Below are 23,572 nucleotides of genomic sequence, written 5' to 3'. Positions count from 1 at the left end.
ACTACAACAAATCAATCCATCTTTTGCATATCCTTGGCCTCTTGACTACAGTGAGTAGGGCCTGGGAGGACTTCACTATCAGAGTTAACCTTCTGGCTGAAGCAGGAAATCAGAACACACGTTCATGAATCATACAGACTTGATAGGAAAAAAATTACTCATCTTTTATTTCCCCTCTTATTCTCCCCTTAACAACAAAAGATCACAACAAATAATGGGCAGGAGGCTAAGAAGATTCTGCATCATTCACTGATACTGGGAAATAATTTTAGTTTCAGAGGTTTAAGCTATGCGTTAATTTAAATAATGTTTGGAAAAGAGAGCTATATTTACCACTACATTTTTTCTCTACTTAACTTGCAAGCTCTCCTAAGTGTTTCAACAGAGAACACCCCACCTCACCCCGTTTTAGGGAATCTTTTTGTTCTGCAGCCCCAGCCACACACTCTACCCCTCAAAAAGTGCAATAACATAACATAACAATTGCCAAGGAATTTTTGTTCTAGTTTCTCCAGCTAATATTCTGAAAAAGGAGGGACGATACAATTTTCTATGCCAACACATACAATGGGTGGCAATATTCTCAGAACAAAAATAACAGAAACCTCCTTTCTAGAATTACCTTGAGCGACTCGTACTCCAGCTCTGCACCTCTTATTGGAGGCCTTTCTTCCTCCTATCATAGAATAGAGACAAGTGTGAAAAATAAAATCCAGTCCTTTCAGGGAGCTGAAAGTATTTTCCTATAAAACTGGAAAATACTTATTGCGGTATTGCTGAGTATTTTAATCTGAATGTTGGCATTGTCTCCTTTAATTTACTTATGACTTTATGACACATACTGGTGAATATAAGAAAAATCACGTACAAATCACGCTGCTGTTCTTGGTAAAGAAACAGAGCAGGACGAATGCCAGGATGGTCAAGAAATTCACTGGTGAAAGAGCAATAAGAAACAATTGCCAAAACTGGTTTCATATTTTTATAAGTACTTAAGGAGACCAAATCAGAGGAGAGTTTCTAATAAAATCTGCTAAACATGTCTAATTCCAGCACTTTGGCTCTGGTTCTTAATCTGCCTAAAATGAACAACTAGTCATTCTCCACATCGTTTAAGCAGATTTCTATGTTGCTAATTCCTTAATAAAAATGGGCTTTTTTTTTTAAAAAAGCAATGTCCCAAGCATGTTTTGCTCCTGTTAACTTCCACCAGAAGTTCTCAAAGACCTTGGAAAACTAAATAACCAGTCCCTAGCAGTAAGCAGCTCGTATAAAACTTGTCATTACATAAAACAAGCACTGGAGGAAGATAAGGATTTAGTAAAAAGCCAGTCAGCATCCACACAGCTACTATTTCACAAGACAATACTCTGGCGTCAGCATTTGATCAGCAAGAAGGAGCCCACCTTAGCTTTGGCACGGAGAGCCTGTTGTTCTTCCTTTCTGTCCAGTTCATCCTGCAGGGATTGCTTTTCTTGTTCCAGCTCTGTAACCCGTTTCTGCAGCTTGAGGAACAGAGACATATCCAATGGTGCCTTTTTCTCACTTGGTTCCTGCTTTAGAAAGAACAGAAGGAAGTCAAGAAGTATTCCTCTCCCACATCACGAGGAGGTACTATAGTGAGTAAAGATGGGAAATAGACTCGGGAAAGAGAGGAACACAGGAACGTTACTTGATTCTGAGCTGACTATTGGCATCTAAAATATTTCATTCGCTGTCAAATGCTATTTAACAAAATCATCCACTAGTATAGAATACGTCTAAGCCTAAAGCCTAGCAAACGAAAGCACTAGCGTCTACCTAGCAGCAGGACGTCTATAATTAACCATACCTTTCATTCTTACTTGTTTGGAGGGGGAAAGGAGAAAAAAAATTTTGTAGTTAGACTCACCTGGAAACAACTGTAATTCAGACTTCGCTTTTTCTTTTTTTTTTTAGCTTTAAATTATTTATACAGTAAGTTCTTCTACTACAGTGGAATCTCTCTGCTGACTTTAGATTTACAGGTTAATTTAGGTGGATGAGACATAAATAGGTACCAAAAGATCTATTTTATTCTTTTTTCCTTTTATTATTGGATATTATTACTTGGATATTAGGAAGAACTTCTTTACTGAAAGAGTGGTCAAGCATTGGAACAGCTGCCCAGGGAAGTGGTGCAGTCACCACTTCTCGAGGTGTTCAAAGAATGCGTATATGTGGCACTACAGGACACGTTTTTTTAGGCATGATGGTGGTGGGCTGATGGCGGGATTTGATGATCTTCTTAGAGGTCTTTTCTCAACCTCAATTATTCTATGATCATGCTAATTATACAGCTTGTTCTGGGCCCAATCCACTACGTTTTTCACTATATTCTGAGCAAGGACCAGTGTGTGTAATCTGAAGGTGCACCAGAAATTGTCCATCAGCCATTTTGTACTTTATGTAGCAAGAAGATCAAAGCATTTATAATGAAGTGCACCATAAATTTTTGAAGCCAAGAAAAGAAACTAGAATTAATATTAATGACTGCAGCAGACAAGCAAGCACAGCCATTTCCACTTCATCTCCTTTTACTGTTGAGGGGAAGAGTCATAAACCACACCAACAGCTCAGGAAAAAGAAAACAGCTTTTGAGTTTTCTGGCTTTACTGGTTTGTATTGAGAGAGACCCTATTTTTTCATATAGTTTTATATCGCTAATCTAAATTGTTAGCCTAGAATCAAAATGGCGTTTGAAACCTTAAAGGTTTCAAACACTGATTTAATCCTCTCGGAGCTGCATTTATTCACACCCTCGTGTGAGTCTATTTTTTTCATTTATATTCAAAATCCAAAACTGGCTCAATCACAGCATTTCAGTAAGTCCATCAGCCAAAAGAAAAGGTGACATTTGGTTTGTATGTGAAATCCAATCACATGTAGTCACCTTGTCCTTTTCCTGACTTTCCATGAAGTTAGGAGCATCCTTCTGAAACAATTATGCAAGGCAGAACACGTAAGAGGGAAGGCAAATTATGAAAGAGTCTTCATGGAATATGTGTCAGCATCAACATGTCAAGGCATTTGCATCCATAGTAGAAAATAATTTTCTGCAGAGGCTTTCAAAAACAGTAATGACAGCCTGCAAAAAGCAACTGTAGAGATAGCTAACTCGGACAGAGGGCAAATGGAGCAAGCTGCGCAACAGCTCACAGTTAGGATGATCTCTAGAATGCATAGAAAACGCTTTGCATCTGCAAACCACCAGGCACAGTCAGAACACCAACGTGACATTTCTCTGCTCTGTTACCAGTCCCACTTCTTTGGGAGGAGTCAAAAGGGAGAATTATCTTGGAAAATACTAAGCACGGCTTGGAGCTGCACTACAAATTATTCATTATTATTCTTCATTAGCTGAATCAAGAGAGTCATCTCTTTGAAAATGTTTAAGTACTCTGGGGTCTGTATCACTGCTTATGCAAAGGGACGGTATATTGTCAGAGTTTTATTCATCTCTATGAAAGAGAGGAAAAATGAATCAACATGATGTTCTCACCCTTAATAGGGAACTCATTCCATGTAGCTACTAAAAATGTGGCTAAATATCTTGCCACTTGCAACCCTTGAATGTGCAGTATACAGACTTCTCAGGAAGTCTCACTGTTTTTATCAATTCCCACTTTGTGCTGAAAAAGGTGATTGTGCTTACAAACACCGGCAAGCAAATGTTTTACAGATGTAAATCAACTGGATGGCCAAGTATCTAGTCTATATTTACTGTAATACAGAAGAATTCAAAGCACCCCTGCACAAGGATAGGATCACAACTAACTAGAGAATTGTTTTAAAAAATGAAATGGGAAAAGTTGGATTGTAGCATTAGATATCTCAATATAAGGATATGGTGTTCACAAACACATGAACAAAAGAAAAAAGGACACAGGAATGAGTTCAACCATCAATCAATGAAAAGTAATGCGTTTTTTTAACATTACCTCCATCCTCAATGGTAAGTCTTCTGCTTCTGTGATCTCAGAGCTAAAAGTGTATTCAGATTCATTGCTACTGTGAGTCGAATCCGTTCTTTTGTGACCAGGCTTGGGGATGCTCTAGAGTGCAAATGAAACAAATCAGTACCACTGTATGGTTTTCCCTGTAACCGTTTCCTCACAATCTATAATTTAGCATCTAATATTTGGTATTATTTCACTGCTATCAATATTTATAAGACAAGATTTTTCATTCTAGTCTCTCATGCCACCTAAAGAGATATAGCTCGCAATCAAATCTATGGAGACAGGTCAGATCCTACTCCATCAAGCATTGCTGCAGAAAGCAGAACCAGCATTTTGTGGGAAAGAAAAGCTCAGTTTACAAGAAGCACAGGCAGCAATTTTCTAACTTTCCAGACATTGTATGAGGAATACTTTTTCTTCCTGTCACATAAAATATTACCAGAACTAGCTAAAACTTAACACCAGATAAATGTGGTATAGACAACCCTGGTACATGTGAATAACATCAGGGCAAAGTAAGGGCAGACAGCACGTACAATACCATTAGCAGAGTCACAGCAGAAATTTAGCCTTCTTCACAAGATGAAATAAAAATAATTTAAAAAAAAAAATCAACCACAAATTTGAAGTGTATTTGTTTTAGTTGAGCTAATCTAATTAATCAATATTTAAGAGGACAAATTCTCTTTTCAGATACAGGTCACCAGCACACAGCTGACAGCATAATTAGTGACTAAAGTACACCACTAGATTCTGCCTAAACACATTTGTGAAGAGCTTTTGGTTTCTCAGATGTTTAGCCACTTACCACTATTAAGTTCATTTCATCCTTTAGATCATCATACCGCTCCTCTAATCGGCTGAACTCATTCAGCAGGTTCTGGTATCGTAACCGTTCATCATTCAGATCTAGCTCTAGCTGTTTCGTTTCCTCCACTAGCTTCTTTTCCATCGTCTCTGCCATGGAGAACAGGAATCCAAAGTGAGAACTCCCGTTCTACCTACCATGCAGCACATCCACCTTGGAGGTACAGGCGTGTGTCTGCACCAGGAACACAGATGGTGAAACACTGCTGTTTGAAGCTGGTGTGTGGTATTTGTGCTTCTGTAGGCAAACATTAAGCCAAATACATGAAGGACCAAAGCATTATTGTGGTAGCCACAGAAGGGTTCATTCAGTCAAGTTTGTTATTCTGTTAGCACCTTGCATTAGTAATTCCAGAAGGGAGGAATTACTTCCAGCTAGTGCTAGAAGGCACTAGCCCAGTACTGTTTTGTGTAAAAAGCAAATTGTGAGATGGTTTACGCCTCAAGAACACAGACCCTCCTCATCACAGCTGTCCCCATCACAGCCTTCGCATCTAGAATTACGCTCTCCTTGCTGCTCTCTGCTTAGTCACAGCAGCCAGAGGAGCTGCAGTAGATTAACTGTATTAAACATCAGAGCCTTCTTTTTAAAAGTAACCCACTTCGTAACAGCCTCCCTCCTCAAAAAGACCCCCAAACTCTTCACGGAAATTCAAATAGCAAATAATTCAGATGCATGCAAGTTCTTTAAACAAAGAAATTAAATGATTAAACTAAAAAGAACTGCAAACTAAGGCAAATTAGCCCAATCTGGGCAGTAGAAAATTGCTTTACAAGCTAACATGAATAAGAAAACCTGAGTGAAGAGAACAGATCCAACCTGTTATTTCCCTCGCTTGGTCATGGATACGGCGGTTCAGCTCCTCCTTTTCGGTTTTCAGTAATGTGTTCTGCTCTTTCAACTCTGACACCAGCTACAGAGAGAATAAAATATTTGACTCAGGATGCATTTACCTTTCATCAGTAGCTCTAACAGCAACTATACCCTTGTTGTGAGGGTTCAAATACACTTTTATTCCTTAAAAGAGAAATATTCCTAAAATAGGAACAAATTTGGTAGGTCTGTTATATATTCCGTTGCATTGGGTAACAGCATAATCTAATATTTTGCCTCTGCCCAAAAGCTGTGCCACTATAACCATGCCCAGGTTTGCCAGTTACTCATTTGTCTCTGGTTATGATTATTCTGCATTCACTTTGCTTAATCAATTCATATTTTGCTTTATGTTTATCTCATCTTGAAGCATATCACTGCAGCATCACATAATGATGGAATGGCTCTTCCAATATTCAAAACCTCCATCATTATCAGAAAGTAATCTTGATGGGAAACAACCTGTTTGATATGTTCATGGTTAAAGCGAAGATATGGGTTAGTCAAAACCTGCTGAACTAGACTGTGTACACATACATGAGTTTAGTAGGATATAAGCAGGTACCTTTGAATTCTGCATATGGAACAGATTTCTCATATCTATGTGATTGCATTCTCTAGGTAGGCAAAATGATTTCTTTTTATGAATGCACTATCTCTGACGAATTGAGGAAGCTTAAGTATTTGGATTTGCAAATACTTTCAATATCAAGATCTGAACAGATTGACTCTATATATATACATACAATACATACTTCAGTACATTCTTCTACCCATAGGTGTAGTTATATAGGTATCAAGCCTATTTGGGATTGTACAGATATAACATTACTTAACAGCACTGTAAAAACATCAGCCACACAACTCAAGCAGTTAAGCCGGGACAAAACCTGAGTGGATGCCAGGGCCCTATATATCTTCTCATGCATCTGAGACTGCACACTTACCTGCTCGGTTTCATGTTTGTATTTGTCTGCCCACTCCTCAATGGTCTTCTTCTCAGTCTGAGTTTGGTGCAGCTCCTTCCGGAGCTTGGCAATCTCCTCCTGAAGGCTGATGACTCGGTTGGTTGCATTCTTAGCCTCCTCCTCACTCATTCGAAGCCTTTCCACATCATTCCGCAGTTTCTCTGTCTCCGTACTGTACGTGATCTCCAGGTTGCTCAGCTTCTCCAGCAGAGATTTATACTCTTTGTTCTTTGCAAAACATAACACAGACATAGCAGCTGTTGGAGATGAGCTGGTTTAAGAGAGCCTTCTACAGAATACACAGACATGGAAGCAAAAGAGCAGCTTCCCCATTTCCAAAGTGTTTCAGTTCGTTTTCACAGAATCGCCTAATGAGGTGACAGAACAGTCCGGTCTCTAAGCCTGTGTGTCAACACCCCAAACTAAAATCAGACAGAGAGCCCACATACATCAAACACGATCACCTCACCTTCCCTGTAAAAGGAGCAACTGATTTAAAGGCGCACACTCTCCTGGGTGGAAAACTGGTTGGATGGCCGGACCCTGAGAGTGGTGGTCAATGGAGTTAACTCCAGCTGGAGGCCAGTCACAAGTGGAGTTCCCCAGGGCTCGGTACTGGGTCCAGCCCTGTTCAATGTCTTTATCAATGACCTGGATGAAGGCATTGAGTGCACCCTCAGCAAGTTTGCAGATGACACTAAGCTGGGTGGAAGTGTGGATCTGCTGGAGGGTAGGGAGGCTCTGCAAAGGGATCTGAACAGGCTGGACCACGGGGCTGAGACCAATGGCGTGAGGTTCAACAAGGCCAAATGCCGGGTCCTGCACTTGGGGCACAACAACCCTATGCAGTGCTACAGACTGGGGGAAGTCTGGCTAGAAAGCTGCCTGGAGGAGAAGGACCTGGGGGTGTTGGTTGACAGCCCAGTGAACATGAGCCAGCAGTGTGCCCAGGGGGCCAAGAAGGCCAATGGCATCTTGGCTTGGATCAGAAATGGTGTGACCAGCAGGTCCAGGGAGGCGATTCTCCCTCTGTACTTGGCACTGGTGAGACCGCACCTTGAGTACTGTGTTCAGTTCTGGGCCCCTCACCACAAGAAGGATGTTGAGGCTCTGGAGTGTGTCCAGAGAAGAGCAACGAAGCTGGTGAGGGGCTGGAGAACAAGTCTGACGAGGAGCGGCTGAGAGAGCTGGGGGTGTTTAGCCTGGAGAAGAGGAGGCTGAGGGGAGACCTTATTGCTCTCTACAACTACCTGAAAGGAGGTTGTGGAGAGGAGGGAGCTGGGCTCTTCTCTCAAGTGACAGGGGACAGGACAAGGGGGAATGGCCTCAAGCTCCAGCAGGGGAGGTTCAGGCTGGACATCAGGAAAAAATTTTTTGGGGGCACTGGCAGAGGCTGCCCAGGGAGGTGGTTGAGTCACCTTCCCTGGAGGTGTTTAAGGGATGGGTGGATGAGGTCCTGAGGGGCATGCTTTAGGGAGTGTTAGGAATGGTTGGACTCGATGACCCAGTGGGTCCCTTCCAACCTGGTGATTCTACGATTCTATGTGCTTCAAATGAAATACTGGCATTAAGGGAGCAGACGTTTTCTCTCAGTGCTGCTGAGAGACACAAACAGATGCTTTACTGTTCCAGTTCTACTGTGGACTCCCTTTCTCTTCTATCAATGTTCTTCAGCTGAAAAGAGAACTGACACCTTACAGTGAAAATTCAGTGCATTTTTCTGTGATTGCCCACACCACTACTGAGAAAGGGCAATACAAGATTTCAGTATTTTCCCTGAGGCCAGGGAGCTTTTACCTGCTCATCAATTTTTCGCTGCAGCTGCATGATCTTGTTCTCCAAGCCAATGTGAAGCTTCTTATAGCGTTCTACAGAACGGGCTTCTATCTTCAGTTTCTTCAGCTCCCTCTTGGCCATCATGCGTCGGTAACAGCATTGTAAGTAAACAATGGCCTTCAAGGTCCTGCGGTAGTGCACTCGAGCCAGCCAACCTCTGACATGTTTCTGAATAATCGTAGACTTGTGCTCCCGAAGCATCTACAGTTAAGAAAAAACACCACCAGGGGTATTAGAGTTGTAAACTACACCTGCTCAGTTAAACAGACTCCAACATGAGAGGTGTAAAGATAATGTACACACAGAGACATCTCAGCCTGGAAAGAGAAATGTCTGGTGAAGAGTTCACAAGAAATTAATAAGGAAGTAATTTAAACAAAAAGGAAGAGGAAAAGAAAACAGGAATAAGGAAGATGACAGGGAATAAAATGAAAAGGAACCAGAAGGAAAAAGAGGGAAAGAAAGAATTAGAGGCACAAAGAAGAACCAGGCATTCCTTTGTGTTGATGTCAGATCTGAGCTAATTACAAAAATATATGGTTCCTGCTGGCAAGATTACAAATACAATCCTTTTTTTCTTTTGTCACTGCGTCTTTTATATTGAAACATCTTAGAATCGTGAACATACGTTGCACAGCATTTATCAATACAAAGTTCAAAATGACTACACTCAATACGCAATGTGGGTAGCACACACAAGAACCCACAGTAAATTGTAGCAGCTGTTTAAACCAGCAGCCACACTCAAGAGTCTACAAGTTCCAGTCAGTTGTTTAGGGTTTTTTTCACATATTTTAGACTTGCAAGCATGGAAAAATCTCCATTTATTGTAATCAGAAATTTTATATTGTAATTATTCCAATTTATTTCATAGCTGAAATTTCAACCATAGCTTTGAGGTGTAAAAGAAAAAATAAAGTCATAATACTTTTGAATGAAAAACAGTCAAGAATGCCAGCGACCTTCATTAGCGTGTTAGCCAGAGGATTCCACCATGAGTCCACTACTTGGTTTTGGATCTTTCACCCACTGATTCAATCAGAGATCCCCAGCTCTGGAGCACCTGAATTCCAGCCCAGAGAGTCTGCTGAAAGCCACAATGACTTTGAGAACTTTTAAGCTCACTTAATAAAGCTTCTGCAAATTAATCATGTATTTTGAAAAAGAAAACTATTCAAGATTTTATGTTACTTCATGGATTTGATAGTTTAAAGATCACATGCAGTTCACATTCTTACACTGATTACCACAAAGCTGATAAGGGTAACAACAGTTCTATTTTCTTTTATATTTCTTAGCAAATGAACCGAAATGTGTTAGAAGCATCACATTTCTGGATCAATGAATTTAAGAGGTTCACTGGCACAGTGGCAAGACTATAAGATACATAAAGTTTTCCTTCAGTATTTATCTCTAAACAAAAAATGAGACTTGAAATACCAGCACTTGGTTAAACAGCACACCAAGGTAAGGAAATAGCACTCTCAAAAGTACAGCAAGGTCAAAAGCCAAAGTCCTTCTGACTGCCTTTCATGCAGTTAGCATTCCTACCTCCTTCTTACACATTTCCTGGTACGGTCCTTCAGGTTACCCGCGGGTCCCTGAACGGCTCCAACACAACTGGCTTTCAACAACATTTTCACCTCAAGTTTGAAAGCAACAAGTCCCATAGAATACCTCCATTGCGCAGGGAGGGTCGACATCTGCCAGTGAATTCTCACGCCCATGCAATCCCGTGAGGCAATTGGCCACTCCAACGTGAGGCGAGAGGATCAGGAAAGTTACTGAATTTACCAGGTATTTCCCAGGAGAGCTTCTGAAAAAGCTATGGAAGATCTAAACTCCTTATTGAGCCGAGAAGCACATCGCAATGTCTCGGGCAGAAGCTTTCCAACCAGGACGTGTGAAATAGATGATTCAACCACTTAAAATTCCTTGTTGCAGTCATGTGACCGACACATGCCCTCTCTTCGAACAACAACAACAGGCACCTTTCACAATCCTAACGAACAACACGTGTACCACATATTACTTAGAGTCACGGCTCAGGCCAAAGTGCTGTCACAGGGCAACCTTTTGGTTTCACTCATTTGCAATCATCGCCAACTTCAGCACAACCATGTTTACCTTCCTACGGCAAGCAGTGCCCGTGCTGCTCTCTCTGGCCATCCTTGTACATCAGCTTTAATGAAATTCCACCTCGCAGCACAACCCAGGTGCACTTGTCAGAACTTCCTGAAGAACAATTCCCTGCTCGAGGGGGATGCTCTCTGACAGGCGAGCCTGATCGCCCCTTACGGGGATCCCTCCAGTAATCTGCCATCTCTATTAAGAGGATGTCGTGGTTTAGCCTCCAGTCCTGGCCTGGTCAGCAGCTAAACACGGGCAGTTGTGACCCAAATCCACCCCCCATGCACAGGGAAAGAGACTTGTGGGTTGGAAACTAACACTAAAAGAGCTTTAATGAAATACTAATATGGAGTAAAATAATAAGAAAATGATAAAATATATACAAAATCAACCACCACCACCCCCCGATGACTATACAACACCAGTGATGCTGCAGGGAAGGTATGCGGAAAGGTCCCAGACTGGACTTGGTGGCAGATGGGATGCCGGATTCAGGAACATACAGATGGGGGCAGGAGGGGATGAGAGGGTAAAAGGACAGACAAGGTCCTCACTAGACACAGTCCATTGAAGAAGGCGGCTTGGCCCTCGTGATCCCTCAGTTTTACCCTGAGTATGACATATATGGAACGGAATATTCTGTTGGTCAGTGTTGGGTCACCTGTCCTGCCCACTCATCCCTGCAGGTGTAAGCCTTTTCACTCTTTTGACTTACAGCATTCCACCAATGCGAGGATGACCTTGGTTTCTACAGGAATAAGCATAAGCAATGGCCTTTCTGCATTCCAGTGCCCCATTACTTTGGCAATAACTATAAATCCTAAGCATTATCACTTCAGACAGTCTGAAAATTATGTTCTTAACTTTCAGAAAATGAAGTTACTTAGACAGGTTTAGCTGAAAAGTTAGAAAATAGGCACTTCTTTACCTCAAACCAGAACAGAGAGATTACAACAGGTTTATAAAACTCTGCGCTACAGGGTAGATGTGGTACGTATCCCTCACACAACTAATTTCAGGCATACAGAATCATCTCCTGTTTTCCTAAGTATGGCTTTTAGTCCACATATTGCTGTGACTCATGTTTCACTTTGTCACATCTGCCAGATCACTGTTGAAAACCGTATATATATATCTATATATCTTATATAGCTTCACAACAAAAATATGGTTCGTAATAATGAAAATGCTAAGAATTCCAATAAAAAAGCAAGTAGATACCCACACAAAAGAACAGCTGAGTCAAGCACAGGGATCCTACTACTTAGAAATTATCAGGGATTACTTGTTTTCAAATGTTCTGGTTAGTACATGTTAGAAAACAGTGATTTAGACACATCCACATACAGCTATGTTGGCAACTGATATAAACATAGAAAAATATACAGATACTGCATCTATAAAATATAAAAAAGGAATACAAGTAACACAAGTAACACAAGCACTAGTTGGCATTTAGTTATATGCCTTCAATAGCCACCTACTTGGGAAAAAAACAGAACTCCTTTGGCTAGCTTTTTAGTGAAATACAGGTTGACTTTTGAGCCTAGCAAACACTGATCTCCTTCAGTATATTCCACAAGAACCACTTAAATCAGGGGTGGATTAGGAATAGTAGTGCATCACGTGTATACTGATGTAAGCAATACTGGTTTGGACTCATGGAGACACATTTATGGGAGGCCGTTTTCAGTATTTATTTGACATACTTCGACACTCTATACAACAAACGAAAATGTTCTCAAGAGAAATGCTGTAAATCCCTGTTAGTTTCTCCACTAAAAGTCTACGCACATCCACATTAAAAGACAATGTGAATATCTTTAAAATAACAAGGTCATTGATTGCAGTATCAGATCTTTCTAATTTCCAGGTGCTGTCCTTCAGCCCATGCTGTGATATTTTCTCTGTGCATTAGAGGTAACAGCATGCACACAAGCATTTCAATCCCCAAGGGGGCACCTGAGAGCAGCTTTGTCCCGAAGGAAAGGGGACACAAAGCTAAAGTGGAGAAGTAAAACGTTATGATAGCTTACCATTTGGTACTTGTTCCTGGCCATGTAACCTCTTAAGAGAGCCTGAAGAGCAATAGTAGCAGCTCGCATGCATTGGTATCGTTTGCGGACCACATACATGCGCTGGAACTTCTGAATAGTGATGGCAGCCCGCGTTCTTCGCAGGAACTTGGCATAGCTAAACAAGAAAAAAATTACAAATAATATCTGTAATTATTTTCCAGTACTTGAAAACAATTTTTTTACATCTTATTCCTTCATCTGCTTTCTCAACGGCTGCATTTTCTACTTCAGTTTCTTTTTAATGTTGTTGGTGGCACAGCATATTTACTTGCTGCTCTACCATATGACAGCACAAGAGAATGACAAATTAACAGAAACCTTGCAAGGTTTTATGGGGAAATGTTTTCACTTCCTCTGAGAACTGTGCTATAGAACTGACAAGATAAATTCAGTTTAATTTCTCATCTCCTTTTCTCCAGCTTTAAAGCTATTTCCACTATGCCATCTTCCAGATTTCCTCTCGTAACCGCAACGTGTAAAAAATGTTTGCTTGTTCTTGGCCCTCTCAGCAAGACAATTACAAAGCATCTTGACGTAAGCCTTTTTCCAAAGGTCTTCACAACCACTTTGTCTCTGAACAATGCCCTCTGTACTCCTACTCTTTCTCTGGCCCATCCATAGCCATCCCCCAGAAGTTAATCCAAACAAATGACTCCATCTGACGTATTTACCCTCACGGCTGCACCCTGGATGAGCAAGGGCTTCTCTGGCAGGACAGACACACCCAGCTGCGAGGACACATGGAAACTGGGCAATAAGGACTCAGCCAAGAGTCCTGCCTTACCTCACCTCCAACATATCTCCTAGGAATACCTCTACTCTGCTCCCATTAACAACGTACTTTTCTAAGCATCACACAGCCAGGGTGCTACTGTCCTCTCAGGAAGGTCAAAACCAAGCAGGACAAACACACTCATGTTCAATTCCCTTTTTTTCCCTGGAAAATAATTTCCTCTCAGCTAGTATAGGAAGGAGAGAACAAATGTATCACATCTAAATGTCCTACTTAAAGGAATCTGAATTGAGGCTGGTGTGGGTTTTTCCATAGCATCGCTTACCATCGTGCTTGGTACCCTCTGACATATCTCTGAACGGTGATGGCAGCCTTCCTCATACGCACGTACTTCTTTCGCATCAGCCAGCCTCGGATTGTCTTTTGGATGCGGATACAGGCAGCTCTCAACTTATCTGCCCTTATTTTTTCCAGATAGGCTACTTGACCAGCCCGGAAAAATATTTTTGTCTTACCAAACTGGTACTTATCCTTGTCCTATTTTCAGAGGCAAAAAAAGGATCAGTTACAGCATTAAATGTTGGTGGTTTAAAAAAAAGGCACAAAGGGCTAAATGAAAGTAGAGTTAGTAAAGACGCAAAATTATCTGTGTGATATTTCAAGTAAACCTAGATTTAAATTAAGTAGAGGAGGAGTGTATTTTCTCTGTATGATTCTGTTAACAAATTAATATGATCAGGCCATAAGAGTGGTCTAAAGGAGTAAGAGGAGATCATCGCTTATATAAGAATGCCACAAAGACGATAAGTCGTGAAAGGCTAAAGGAGATGATGAAGGCCCAGAGAACAAAAGCAATACAGGCAATGCACATGTATGATTTCCTGCTTAAAATGGAGATGATCCCTCTGAGCCGTACATCTTCAACCACATTGCACAGAACAAACAAAACAGCTGGGGCTTCAAACACGTGCACATCATTTACTGCACCAGCACCAAGCCTGAGTAGAACATCTTGCTGCGGCTCAAACATATCTGAAATGTCAAAACTAAACTAGAAAGAGAATAATATACTATTTCTATCGGTTGTCATACTCCTTGGAGGGAAAAAGAATATATAAATACAAGACTATATAAAGGTAAATTATGAGACTATATAAAGATACATTGAAAAAAAAATTTTGTTAATTGTTTGATGTTAAATTAAAATGGACAGCAGACGAAGAGCTACAGATTAGGATACATTTAACACTACACATTAACACTATAAACACAGATATACATATAAACCAAAAGATTTTAGTTTCACAAACCCAATGACACAGAATCTAAAAAGCCAAGCCCCAATCTGCTTCCGTTTCTGTCTTTGTTTCCATCAATCCCCCAGCACCAGCACTGCAATTCAGCAAGGTAAGCTTTCTTGCTTTGATAGCTTCAGTAAACTTTGTCTTTTTCTCTTCCTAACTGGTATTTCTGAGTTAAGTCTCAGTTAACCACTTCCTACTGAGAACTGGCTGGAACTATCTCTTTGCAGCCTGCCTGCCCTCTGCTCTTCATCAGTCCTTAAGAAATCCCAAGAAACCACCAGTGCAGGTGCAATGCCAGTGGTGTGGATGGCATTCGCATCCTGGGAATGGAAGGTTGCAACTGGAGGCGGGAGGCAAAGCAAGAGGCTGCCGAGATGCAAGGACAGCCACAGTGCTGAGCACGGAGATAGTCACAAGGACCAAAGGAGTGAAAAAGGTTCTTGAGCACAGGAGCTCAGAGGAGCACTGTGCGAGACACAAACATACAGACAGAAACACCTCTACAAAAGAAGACCTCCAGATAACTATACCTTCCTTAAGGTGTGGTTAATGCATCTTGCTGTTAAGCAAGGTAAAGCTCACCCTCAACCCACTCACATGTAAAATCACTTTCTTCCTTTCCCATGACACACTGGGAAATTCTACAGTTCTTGTGCTAATATTGGTGGTTCAGTACTTTGTAGAAGTACTAAAATAGTGTGGCTGAGGGAATAAGGGACTCTATCTTTAGTCGTTCGCATTCCAAATACTCCCAGCTCTAAGTCTAGTACCAGAATCAGCTTCTCCAGGACATTTTTGCACGTCTGCTTTCGGTCACTAAGGACATCTCTCTGCTTCATTAGAACACGATAACGGCTGAAGAACTCTTGGTATGTCCACCTGTCCCAAAAACAGACACAGTGTCAGTCCCGACAATGAATATTTCTCTTAAGAAGAGCTGCAGCTGAAAGCAATCAAACACACCTGGAAGGGAAGCCAGCTGCACTGATTCGGATGGTCTCCAGGACGCCACAAGCTCTCAGCTGCTGCACTGCGCGCTTTTCATCGAATCTACATAGGAATAAAAAGAGCCTGTGGGCATTACATGGGATCTCTGGCCCTGCACGCACTTGGGGCAGGAGCAGCATGGAGGGGGAGCAGGGCTGGCATATGATGGGCAGTTAAGAAGTCCAGCTAGTGCTTCTGCAGCTCAGCAATAACCAGAGGACAGCCTGGCCATGGAATTCCCTGAGCCTGTGGGCTGCTGGAAGCTCCTCATCTCGTCCTGTGTCCCCATTGCCTGCCCAATAGCCGTAGGAGTCTTTGCGTGCCCTGATTTTAATCAGACTTTCGAGGGAAGCTCTAAGCAAGTTCATATATGAAAAAAGATAATAAGTAAGACACTGGAATCTGTAAAAGCAAATTCCAGCAAATGTCAAATGAACTTAAGGCGTGCAAACTGCCAGTCACATTTAAAACAACTAGCAGTGAAAATGCTGTTATTTTTTCCATTTATCACCATAAACAAAAAAACCAGCACCAAGAAGTATTTCTCCCTCTATTCTCCTGCTGTAAGTACACCTACACATGCAAAATGAGTCCATAACAAGAGAAAGCAGACACACCACTTCCCTCCTGAGTGAGCACAGCTTAGCAGAACCTCAGTCCTCTGAGGCCCTGGGCAATTCCCTCCCTTGCAGCAGCTATACGAACCATACATGAACCAGCTTACGTGAATGGAAACTTGAAGTCGTTAGGCTTAATACAGCGCACATAGTGTGGAGTTGTAGCGTTCAGGGTTTCCATCAGCAGATGAAGAGAATTTCGAAACTTTTGAAAAAGAAAATGGGGAAAAATATCAGGAAATAAATTAATAAGCTCAGTCATGTTTGAGATAACCCCAGGAAGCAGATGTGTTGCTTATTTGTAATAACACTTTTGGTAATAAAACACCAGCTTGGTTTTGTTATGGCAATAGATTTTAGTTTCAGATACCATCTTTGGGTGAATTATGCTACAGTGAGACTTACTTCTACGGGAGTAAAGCTGCCATATTAGCATGTGATAAATTACAAAAACATGGGATAGACAGAGGTATCTTCAGCTTTTGCCTAGTCTTTGTCTAATCCATCTCTTCATGACTAAACCTCATGGCATATTACTGAACAGCCACTTAATTTTAAAAGAATTCTAAAACAAATTTAAAATCAACAGAGTGGTAAAAAAAAAAAAGTCTAAATTTCTTCAGCTCCACTGACCCCAGTGTAAAACCTACTGAAGAGAACTTTGAAAGGCCAATATCCAAAACTTTTAGGAGCTTTACTTCTTTAGAAGTATTAGGACCACAGATACCTAACTTACTGCAGTATATTCTTCTAACAGAATGCCCTAATAAAGAAACGTAAGAAAACATGGCCCGAGATATTTTAAACCTATTGGTATGGGTTTTCCTCTTTCTGTTGAACTCACGATTCTAACCAAACATCTATTTCTACACTGAATATGATAAAAATCACTTCTGCATTAGATTTCTTTAAAATTCATAAATTAATATACATGGTTGATTGATAGGGGTACTCTCATACTGCTGCTAACACTTCAACTCATAGTTTCAGTCACGTTACAGAACTGTTAGGCCTCTATCAGCCTCAGGACACTTGTCTGTTTGCAAAATCAGGAATGATGCTCATATTAAAAAGATAACTGGGCAGCAGTTCTCTTGCATGAACTGCAGAAGACTGAAATTCGCAGCCTGTACCATGAATACAGACTAAGTAGATTTCCATTCTGCACGGTAGCATGAATAATCACTTCTATTCCCACCCACAGCCCGACACAGCTTGCTTGGGAAAGGTTATAGAGAAATTATGAATATCCAAATGAAACATTCTCTGCGTTCCCCAATTCTCAGTAGCATGATTAGCTACTAACACTCCACAGTCACTGCACTATCTTTGTTACGGAATCGACAACCATCCAAGACAGCAAACAAAGCCCATGCATTTTTGGTGATTTTATCAGAACTCCAAGCACACAAGAGATGTGGCTGGTCTATCTTCAAGAACCGGCAGGGGACTGTGATACAAAGAACTTATGCTCCCTGAGAGCTAATTTATATTTAAGGCTGTGCTACAGTAACATAAAAAGAGTTATCCAGACAGACCTCCTGAAATCTCCAGACAAAAGGATAACGCCACTACTCACTGGCAAGTAGATAAAATTGAGTACTAAGCTGTCCAAGAAGTTCTTCTTGGCTCATATGTATACTCTGAGGGACAACCTGTCATGTATAAAACACTGACTGGGGACACAACCATGTTCAGAAAACACCTGTTGAATCTGTTGAGCGGAACGTAATAGAGAAGTGAATTCTCCAGCCATACTCAACTGCATGCTTCTAATTTAATACTGGCACATATACATGGATATTTTATGTTTAGCCCATTGACAACTGGAATCAAGTTTCCTGGGGACTCCAGAGATCTGATTTGAGTCAGGCAATGTGGCCCATGATCAAAAAGACAAGATCAAAAAGACCCAGTATAAGATTTTCAAAGCTTATCAGCATCTAGCATGTGAAATCTATTTTGAAAAACATGAGTTTTGGTTTTGGCGTCACAATAAGAACCGAGTTCCCTAAAATTGTGGCCCAAAATGTATTAGTAATTAGCGCATATTTGCTCCAAACTGTAAGTCATAGCAGGCTGCACCCATCTCAAAAATCAAGAAGCATCAGCACCCCCTGAAACCTATGAGATAGAGGCAGGCAAAGGGAGAGATTATTTCATAGACCTGAATCTTCAGACTCACCTGATGCCCCACAGTTTTCTTATGCTCCTTGCTGGCCTGACCTGGCCTGGCCTTAGCAGGTTTTACAGCTGTTCGAGACAAAGGCACGCGCCCTGAAGGAGTTGCTGACGTGGGGCTGAGGACCTTCTCCTCATCCTGGAATAACTCTGGTAGCAGCTTAAACTGGTATAACAGCAGAAAAAGCACAGGGTAAGAATCCAGCAAGTGACTGCACCCTTCTGTGTTTAAGGTAGTTGGAATCCAGGCTCAGTTTTTGTAAGCACTGGGATTTTTCCTAACTCCACATGGGGACAAATGCAAAAAAGCATCCAAGCTAGTCAGATAGTAAGTGGGCCATGTTTTAGTACTAAAAATTTTGTGGGTTTGATCAGTGACTCTCCTTCTGAAGACAGAATTCTGATTTGAGTTTTTTTTTTTAATAGAGCCAGCAATAGCTTCTGTGTGAAACTGTTAAGATACTGACAGCAGTTTCATAAATACCGATTGCCATTATATATGGCTGCTTTGATCTAAGAAGGAAACAACAGGGTCCTCTCACATTCCAGTGGAACATCAGACTCCTTTGTGGCTGAGAAATATCTAGGACACTGAGTAACCCAGCAGGCAACAAAGAATATTCCCGCTTTATCATTCTAAAGTGAAATAATCTACTTAAAAGGGGAACCATCAACAACAAAAAAAGCATTGGCCAGATTTATCTGACTGAAGATCTACTCTCAGGCCGGTGCGAGTAGAGGAAAAACCTGAGACATCTTTCCAAACATCACTCAGGGCTTCTGGTTCCCTGTTTCCAATAGCTACAAAATACGCTCATTATAATAGCTGCTGCTTTGAAGTAACTTATAACTAAAAATAGCACCACTAGGTCTTTCTACTGAGAACTATAGCACTTCAGAAGCATTATAGGAGTAAGGAAATCTGAACTTCTCTACCTGTCAATGAATAATCTTTTATCTAGCATCTGTGCATTTTCTCCCAAGGGATAGGAGTATTCAATTTTCAGTACTAGAAAGTGCTTGGGCTAAGTACAATCTAAAAAATAAAAGAATTGGTTTTGCCTTCTAAAACTTGGTGAGCATGCACAATATCCAACAAAACATGCTGCGCAACAAAATGGTACTTGTGTTCTGTGGTTGTGCCAGACGGGCCAGCAGAAGGCATCAAACGTTCCTCAGTAGCATCTAAGCACAGCACTCCAGCATAACACAATGACTATGAATGCTACACAGGTATCCTAAATTCCTGCACTAAAAAAGAAGTACCACAGCTTAGCTTTTTCTCACCTGAGCCGGCCGGATCAGGAGCATGATCACCTTAGATCACCTCTGTAGGTGGTGGAAGAATGACATTTCCAGAGGGTGATTTAGCCTGTCTCCTTCCACTGACTCAACTAAGAGTCCAGGGTGATCAGGCCACCACCACCTCCTTCAGCTGCCTGCAGTCAGATGGAGCGAGTCCATACGCGCAGGCATCGGAGCTACAGAGCCAACAAGTCCTTTCATCTCATAAAGTAACTTATTTGAATGCAATATGCATTGTCTGAAATTCCTGATGCTCTCACACGCCAGGGTGGGGGTAGGAAATGGGTCTCCTGTGTCCTGACTGTACTGTCCTGATGGCTGAGTTCTTCTCAGCTCTCGGTATGTAAGACTCATTCCCTCTTTCCAGCCCTGAAAAATGCTGCCTGTAAAAATGGACAAGTGCATTTCAAAGGTGCCATTTTCACAGACACTGCCTCAGTTACCGCACGCAGAAGAAGGGAGTGTGGCCTTCTGCAGCAGAGGTCAACAACACGAGAGCATTGCTGAGATGATCCACGCTGCAGGGGGTGCAGTCATGTTTTCATTGGGTTTGAGTTTTAGTATCTTAACAATTTTCTTTGTTTTGCAGAACACTAGGAGTGTTCAAATAGAGAGAAAACACTGATCAAAGGGCAGATAATTCAATGGTAGAAAACAAGCAAGCAAGCATTTTTTCCCTGTAGTTTTTCAGACGACTTAACAGACATGCTGCTAACAATCCTACAGACCATTTCTTTCAATACAGAGCCCCAACAGAAGAATCTAACAACATGCCAGTAGCAAGCACAAAAGCTGAGGACTGTTGTATTCCTTTCATGACACATGCATGGAAACTGAACCAGTTCAAAGAGGTCCTGTGGGTGGATTTATAGAGAAGGCCAAAATAAATAGCTAAATACTACAGTGCCTGCCAAGAGCAATGTGTGTCATGCACTTTAGAGAGCACAGAAGCATTCAAGCTGTATGTGAGACAATGTACATGGGCAAGATGACAGATTATGCACTCAATTTAGAATTACCTTCTGTTGAACGTTCACAGCAAACCCAGAAAATGGTGACAACAAAAAAAAAATAAAAATCAGAAATGCCATCCCACTACAATTACTAATAAAGAGGGCCTGCTGGAAAATAAAAATGAAGTCTTCTTTTGAAAATCTATTTTCTTCACAGTTGATTTTTTTTTTTTAACGCTGCTTTTGATTAGATTTACCATTAGGGAAAACCACCTTGTTTCTTGAGTGTTTACACTGCATTGACTCAACTTACTGGGTCAACCAGAGCTGTTGTCATGCTCTTAGGGCAGCTGTGTCCCCATCACCACTTACTCACTGGACTGCATCCCCTGGAGCACCCCCGCACCTCCACCCTGCCCAGCACGCTGCAGCAGAGCCAGAGCGAAACAGACATTTGGTTCTTGCCTGCTCCCTGAGGATGCCACACACAACAATTGACTTCACTCAAACCACTTCAACACTTCTCTCAGTAGAAAAGTCTGCTGTGGTTTTTCATTATACTACATGTTTTAATCATTTACCTTCATATATCTGCTCAGAATAGAAACAGAAGGGAAAAAACACATTGGTTGTCCTGATAAATGGTGTAATTTTAAATAGCCTGTCCTTGACAGCCAGTTTCCTGGGCCATTAGAGCTAGCAAATTCCCAACAGCCATCACAGCACAATGGCAAGTTAACTGTCTTTACATTTCAGAAGAGCACAACTAACATTTTTGCTAGAAGAAGACAATGCCACCAAAGGCCTGTTTTATAATATATACTTCACGCTGTATTTTTCAATTCAGATGGTATCTTTCTTTCATAGATCAAGAAGGCAAGACTCCATAAACTCTGGTTCATGTGCTTAGGGTCTATACATTTCATTCCTCTCTCATTTTGCTTCTGAAACAGGATTTGTATCGCCTCCAGAAATTTTATGCTCAGTTGTCAGGCCATAAACAAGGAGTTTCTGTTTCCGGATTACAAAATTAATGGCTTAACTGTTAAGCCTTCTTGTACTACTATAGTATGTTAGAAGTCTTTGGTACCTTTACAGAAAAATAACAAAGTTTTGTGAAAAGTAAAAATAAAAAGCCACGAAAAAGAAAACAAAAAAAAACAATAAAAAAACCCAATGAAATCAGTGGCTAAATATAAACTGATCTTACATGGAGCAAAATTAGGCTACAGGACTCTGCAAATTCACACAGATAACCAAGTAAAAGACAAATTATCTTGAATTTCAGTTGATCTGATACTAAGGGAGAAATATTTCCTAGGTTTATAAGAAATTTTGTATGATCCCTAATTCAATGGCAAAAGAAGAAAAAAAAAATCCTTATACTAACCTTACTTGATTTTAGGACCTTAATTTGTTCTTCATAAACTGTGTCTTTATTCTTTTCCAGAAAGCCTTCACATTGATATTCCACCTGAAAAGCACAATGTTAGAAAAAAGTAAGTTTGAAATGTATTTAATAAGAATATTTTGCATAGAATTTACCAGCTGTAACATTCACATTTAAATCAGATAATTCTTGTGGATGTTGAAAATATCAGGTACCAAGTGGATCTTTGTTAAATACAGATCTTCCTCAAAGTGGGTGTTTTCCAGTAATATGTAAAACACAGAGATGAATGCTGTTATTGCATTATACCAGATATACTTCACTGCTGAGAAGTGCTTGTGGTAAGACAGTGCGATTGAATGGTTACCGTAAAGGTAATCAAAACGTGTGTTAAGCATCTCCTTCGCTGAAGTTACCAGGTCTGCAATATTGTCTGAAATCCAGATGCAGCTGAGAGCAAAGCAGACACTCATCGCATCAGCTGAGAGGCAATAAATAGATTTGCCCACAGCTTAATATGAAAATGCCTCATTTGTACTCAGGAGGACTGTTTTTACCCGAAGAAATAAAAAATCTGAATGTTGTGACAACACATAACAATCCTCTATCATGGGTCTCCTGGAGTAAAGAAGAGCCAGAACATCAGATTAAAATCTAGTATTTATTTCACTGTCCTAATCTGAGGTTGAACAAAATCAAAAAACTTACTGTCAATTCTGTATGTTAGAATTCAATATTAATTAATGTAAATATGCTAACTCAAGCGTTTCACGCTAACTCTTCAGTCTTGTATCAGCAGAAGGGCAGACTATAAAATATCAGAGCAGACCCTTATAGGACTTTTATTCCTCCACTGCAGACAGACTGACAGCCCCGCTTTTTGGGGGGGCTACACAATGACACTCTTGCAGAAGAAAAAGGCAAAGGATCTCCCCAAGGCCTCCCCACAGCCGAAAGCCCACTTTGAACATCTTCTTAGGTACCATTCCACCACCGAACAGTACACCCTTCAAATCCATCTCTCTCCAATTCAGAGAGAAGGACGTTGTGGGGGACTGTGTCAAAGGCTTTACAGAAGTCCAGACAGATCACAGCCAGTGGTTTTCCTGTGAACACTGCAGCGGTTATCCCATTGCAGAAAGCTCCCAAGTTGGTCAGACAGGACTTGCCTCTGGTGAAGCCGTGCTGACTGCAGTTAATCACCTCACCTCTCGGGGAGGGACTGTTTACAAAGGCTTGTACTGATAGGACGAGGGGCAACGGGTATGAGCTGGAGAGGGGCAGAGTTAGACTAGACATGGGGAGGAATTTCTTCATGCTGAGGGTGGTGAGGCCCTGGCCCAGGTTGCCCCATCCCTGGAGGGGTTCC

General features: G+C 41.2%; 1 protein-coding gene across 1 annotated transcript in view; it reads right to left on the bottom strand.

Moving 5' to 3' along the window:
• Nucleotides 1–23,572, bottom strand: part of MYO5A (myosin VA) — a 109,625-nt gene that overhangs the window by 22,456 nt on the left and 63,597 nt on the right. Inside the window, exons 14-27 of the mRNA XM_054077382.1 lie at nucleotides 22,204–22,287; nucleotides 18,560–18,721; nucleotides 16,482–16,579; nucleotides 15,734–15,820; nucleotides 15,541–15,649; nucleotides 13,792–14,003; nucleotides 12,692–12,848; nucleotides 8,487–8,726; nucleotides 6,669–6,917; nucleotides 5,668–5,761; nucleotides 4,789–4,937; nucleotides 3,960–4,073; nucleotides 1,407–1,556; nucleotides 623–676 (exon numbers count right to left, since the gene is read on the bottom strand). Coding sequence (XP_053933357.1) covers nucleotides 623–676; nucleotides 1,407–1,556; nucleotides 3,960–4,073; nucleotides 4,789–4,937; nucleotides 5,668–5,761; nucleotides 6,669–6,917; nucleotides 8,487–8,726; nucleotides 12,692–12,848; nucleotides 13,792–14,003; nucleotides 15,541–15,649; nucleotides 15,734–15,820; nucleotides 16,482–16,579; nucleotides 18,560–18,721; nucleotides 22,204–22,287 — 1,959 coding nt within the window. The remainder of the gene's footprint in view (nucleotides 1–622; nucleotides 677–1,406; nucleotides 1,557–3,959; nucleotides 4,074–4,788; nucleotides 4,938–5,667; nucleotides 5,762–6,668; nucleotides 6,918–8,486; nucleotides 8,727–12,691; nucleotides 12,849–13,791; nucleotides 14,004–15,540; nucleotides 15,650–15,733; nucleotides 15,821–16,481; nucleotides 16,580–18,559; nucleotides 18,722–22,203; nucleotides 22,288–23,572) is intronic.

This window comes from Cuculus canorus, chromosome 12 (genome assembly GCF_017976375.1).
Source record: "Cuculus canorus isolate bCucCan1 chromosome 12, bCucCan1.pri, whole genome shotgun sequence".
NCBI lineage: Eukaryota > Metazoa > Chordata > Aves > Cuculiformes > Cuculidae > Cuculus > Cuculus canorus.
This window is presented reverse-complemented; position numbering and strand designations above follow the sequence as displayed.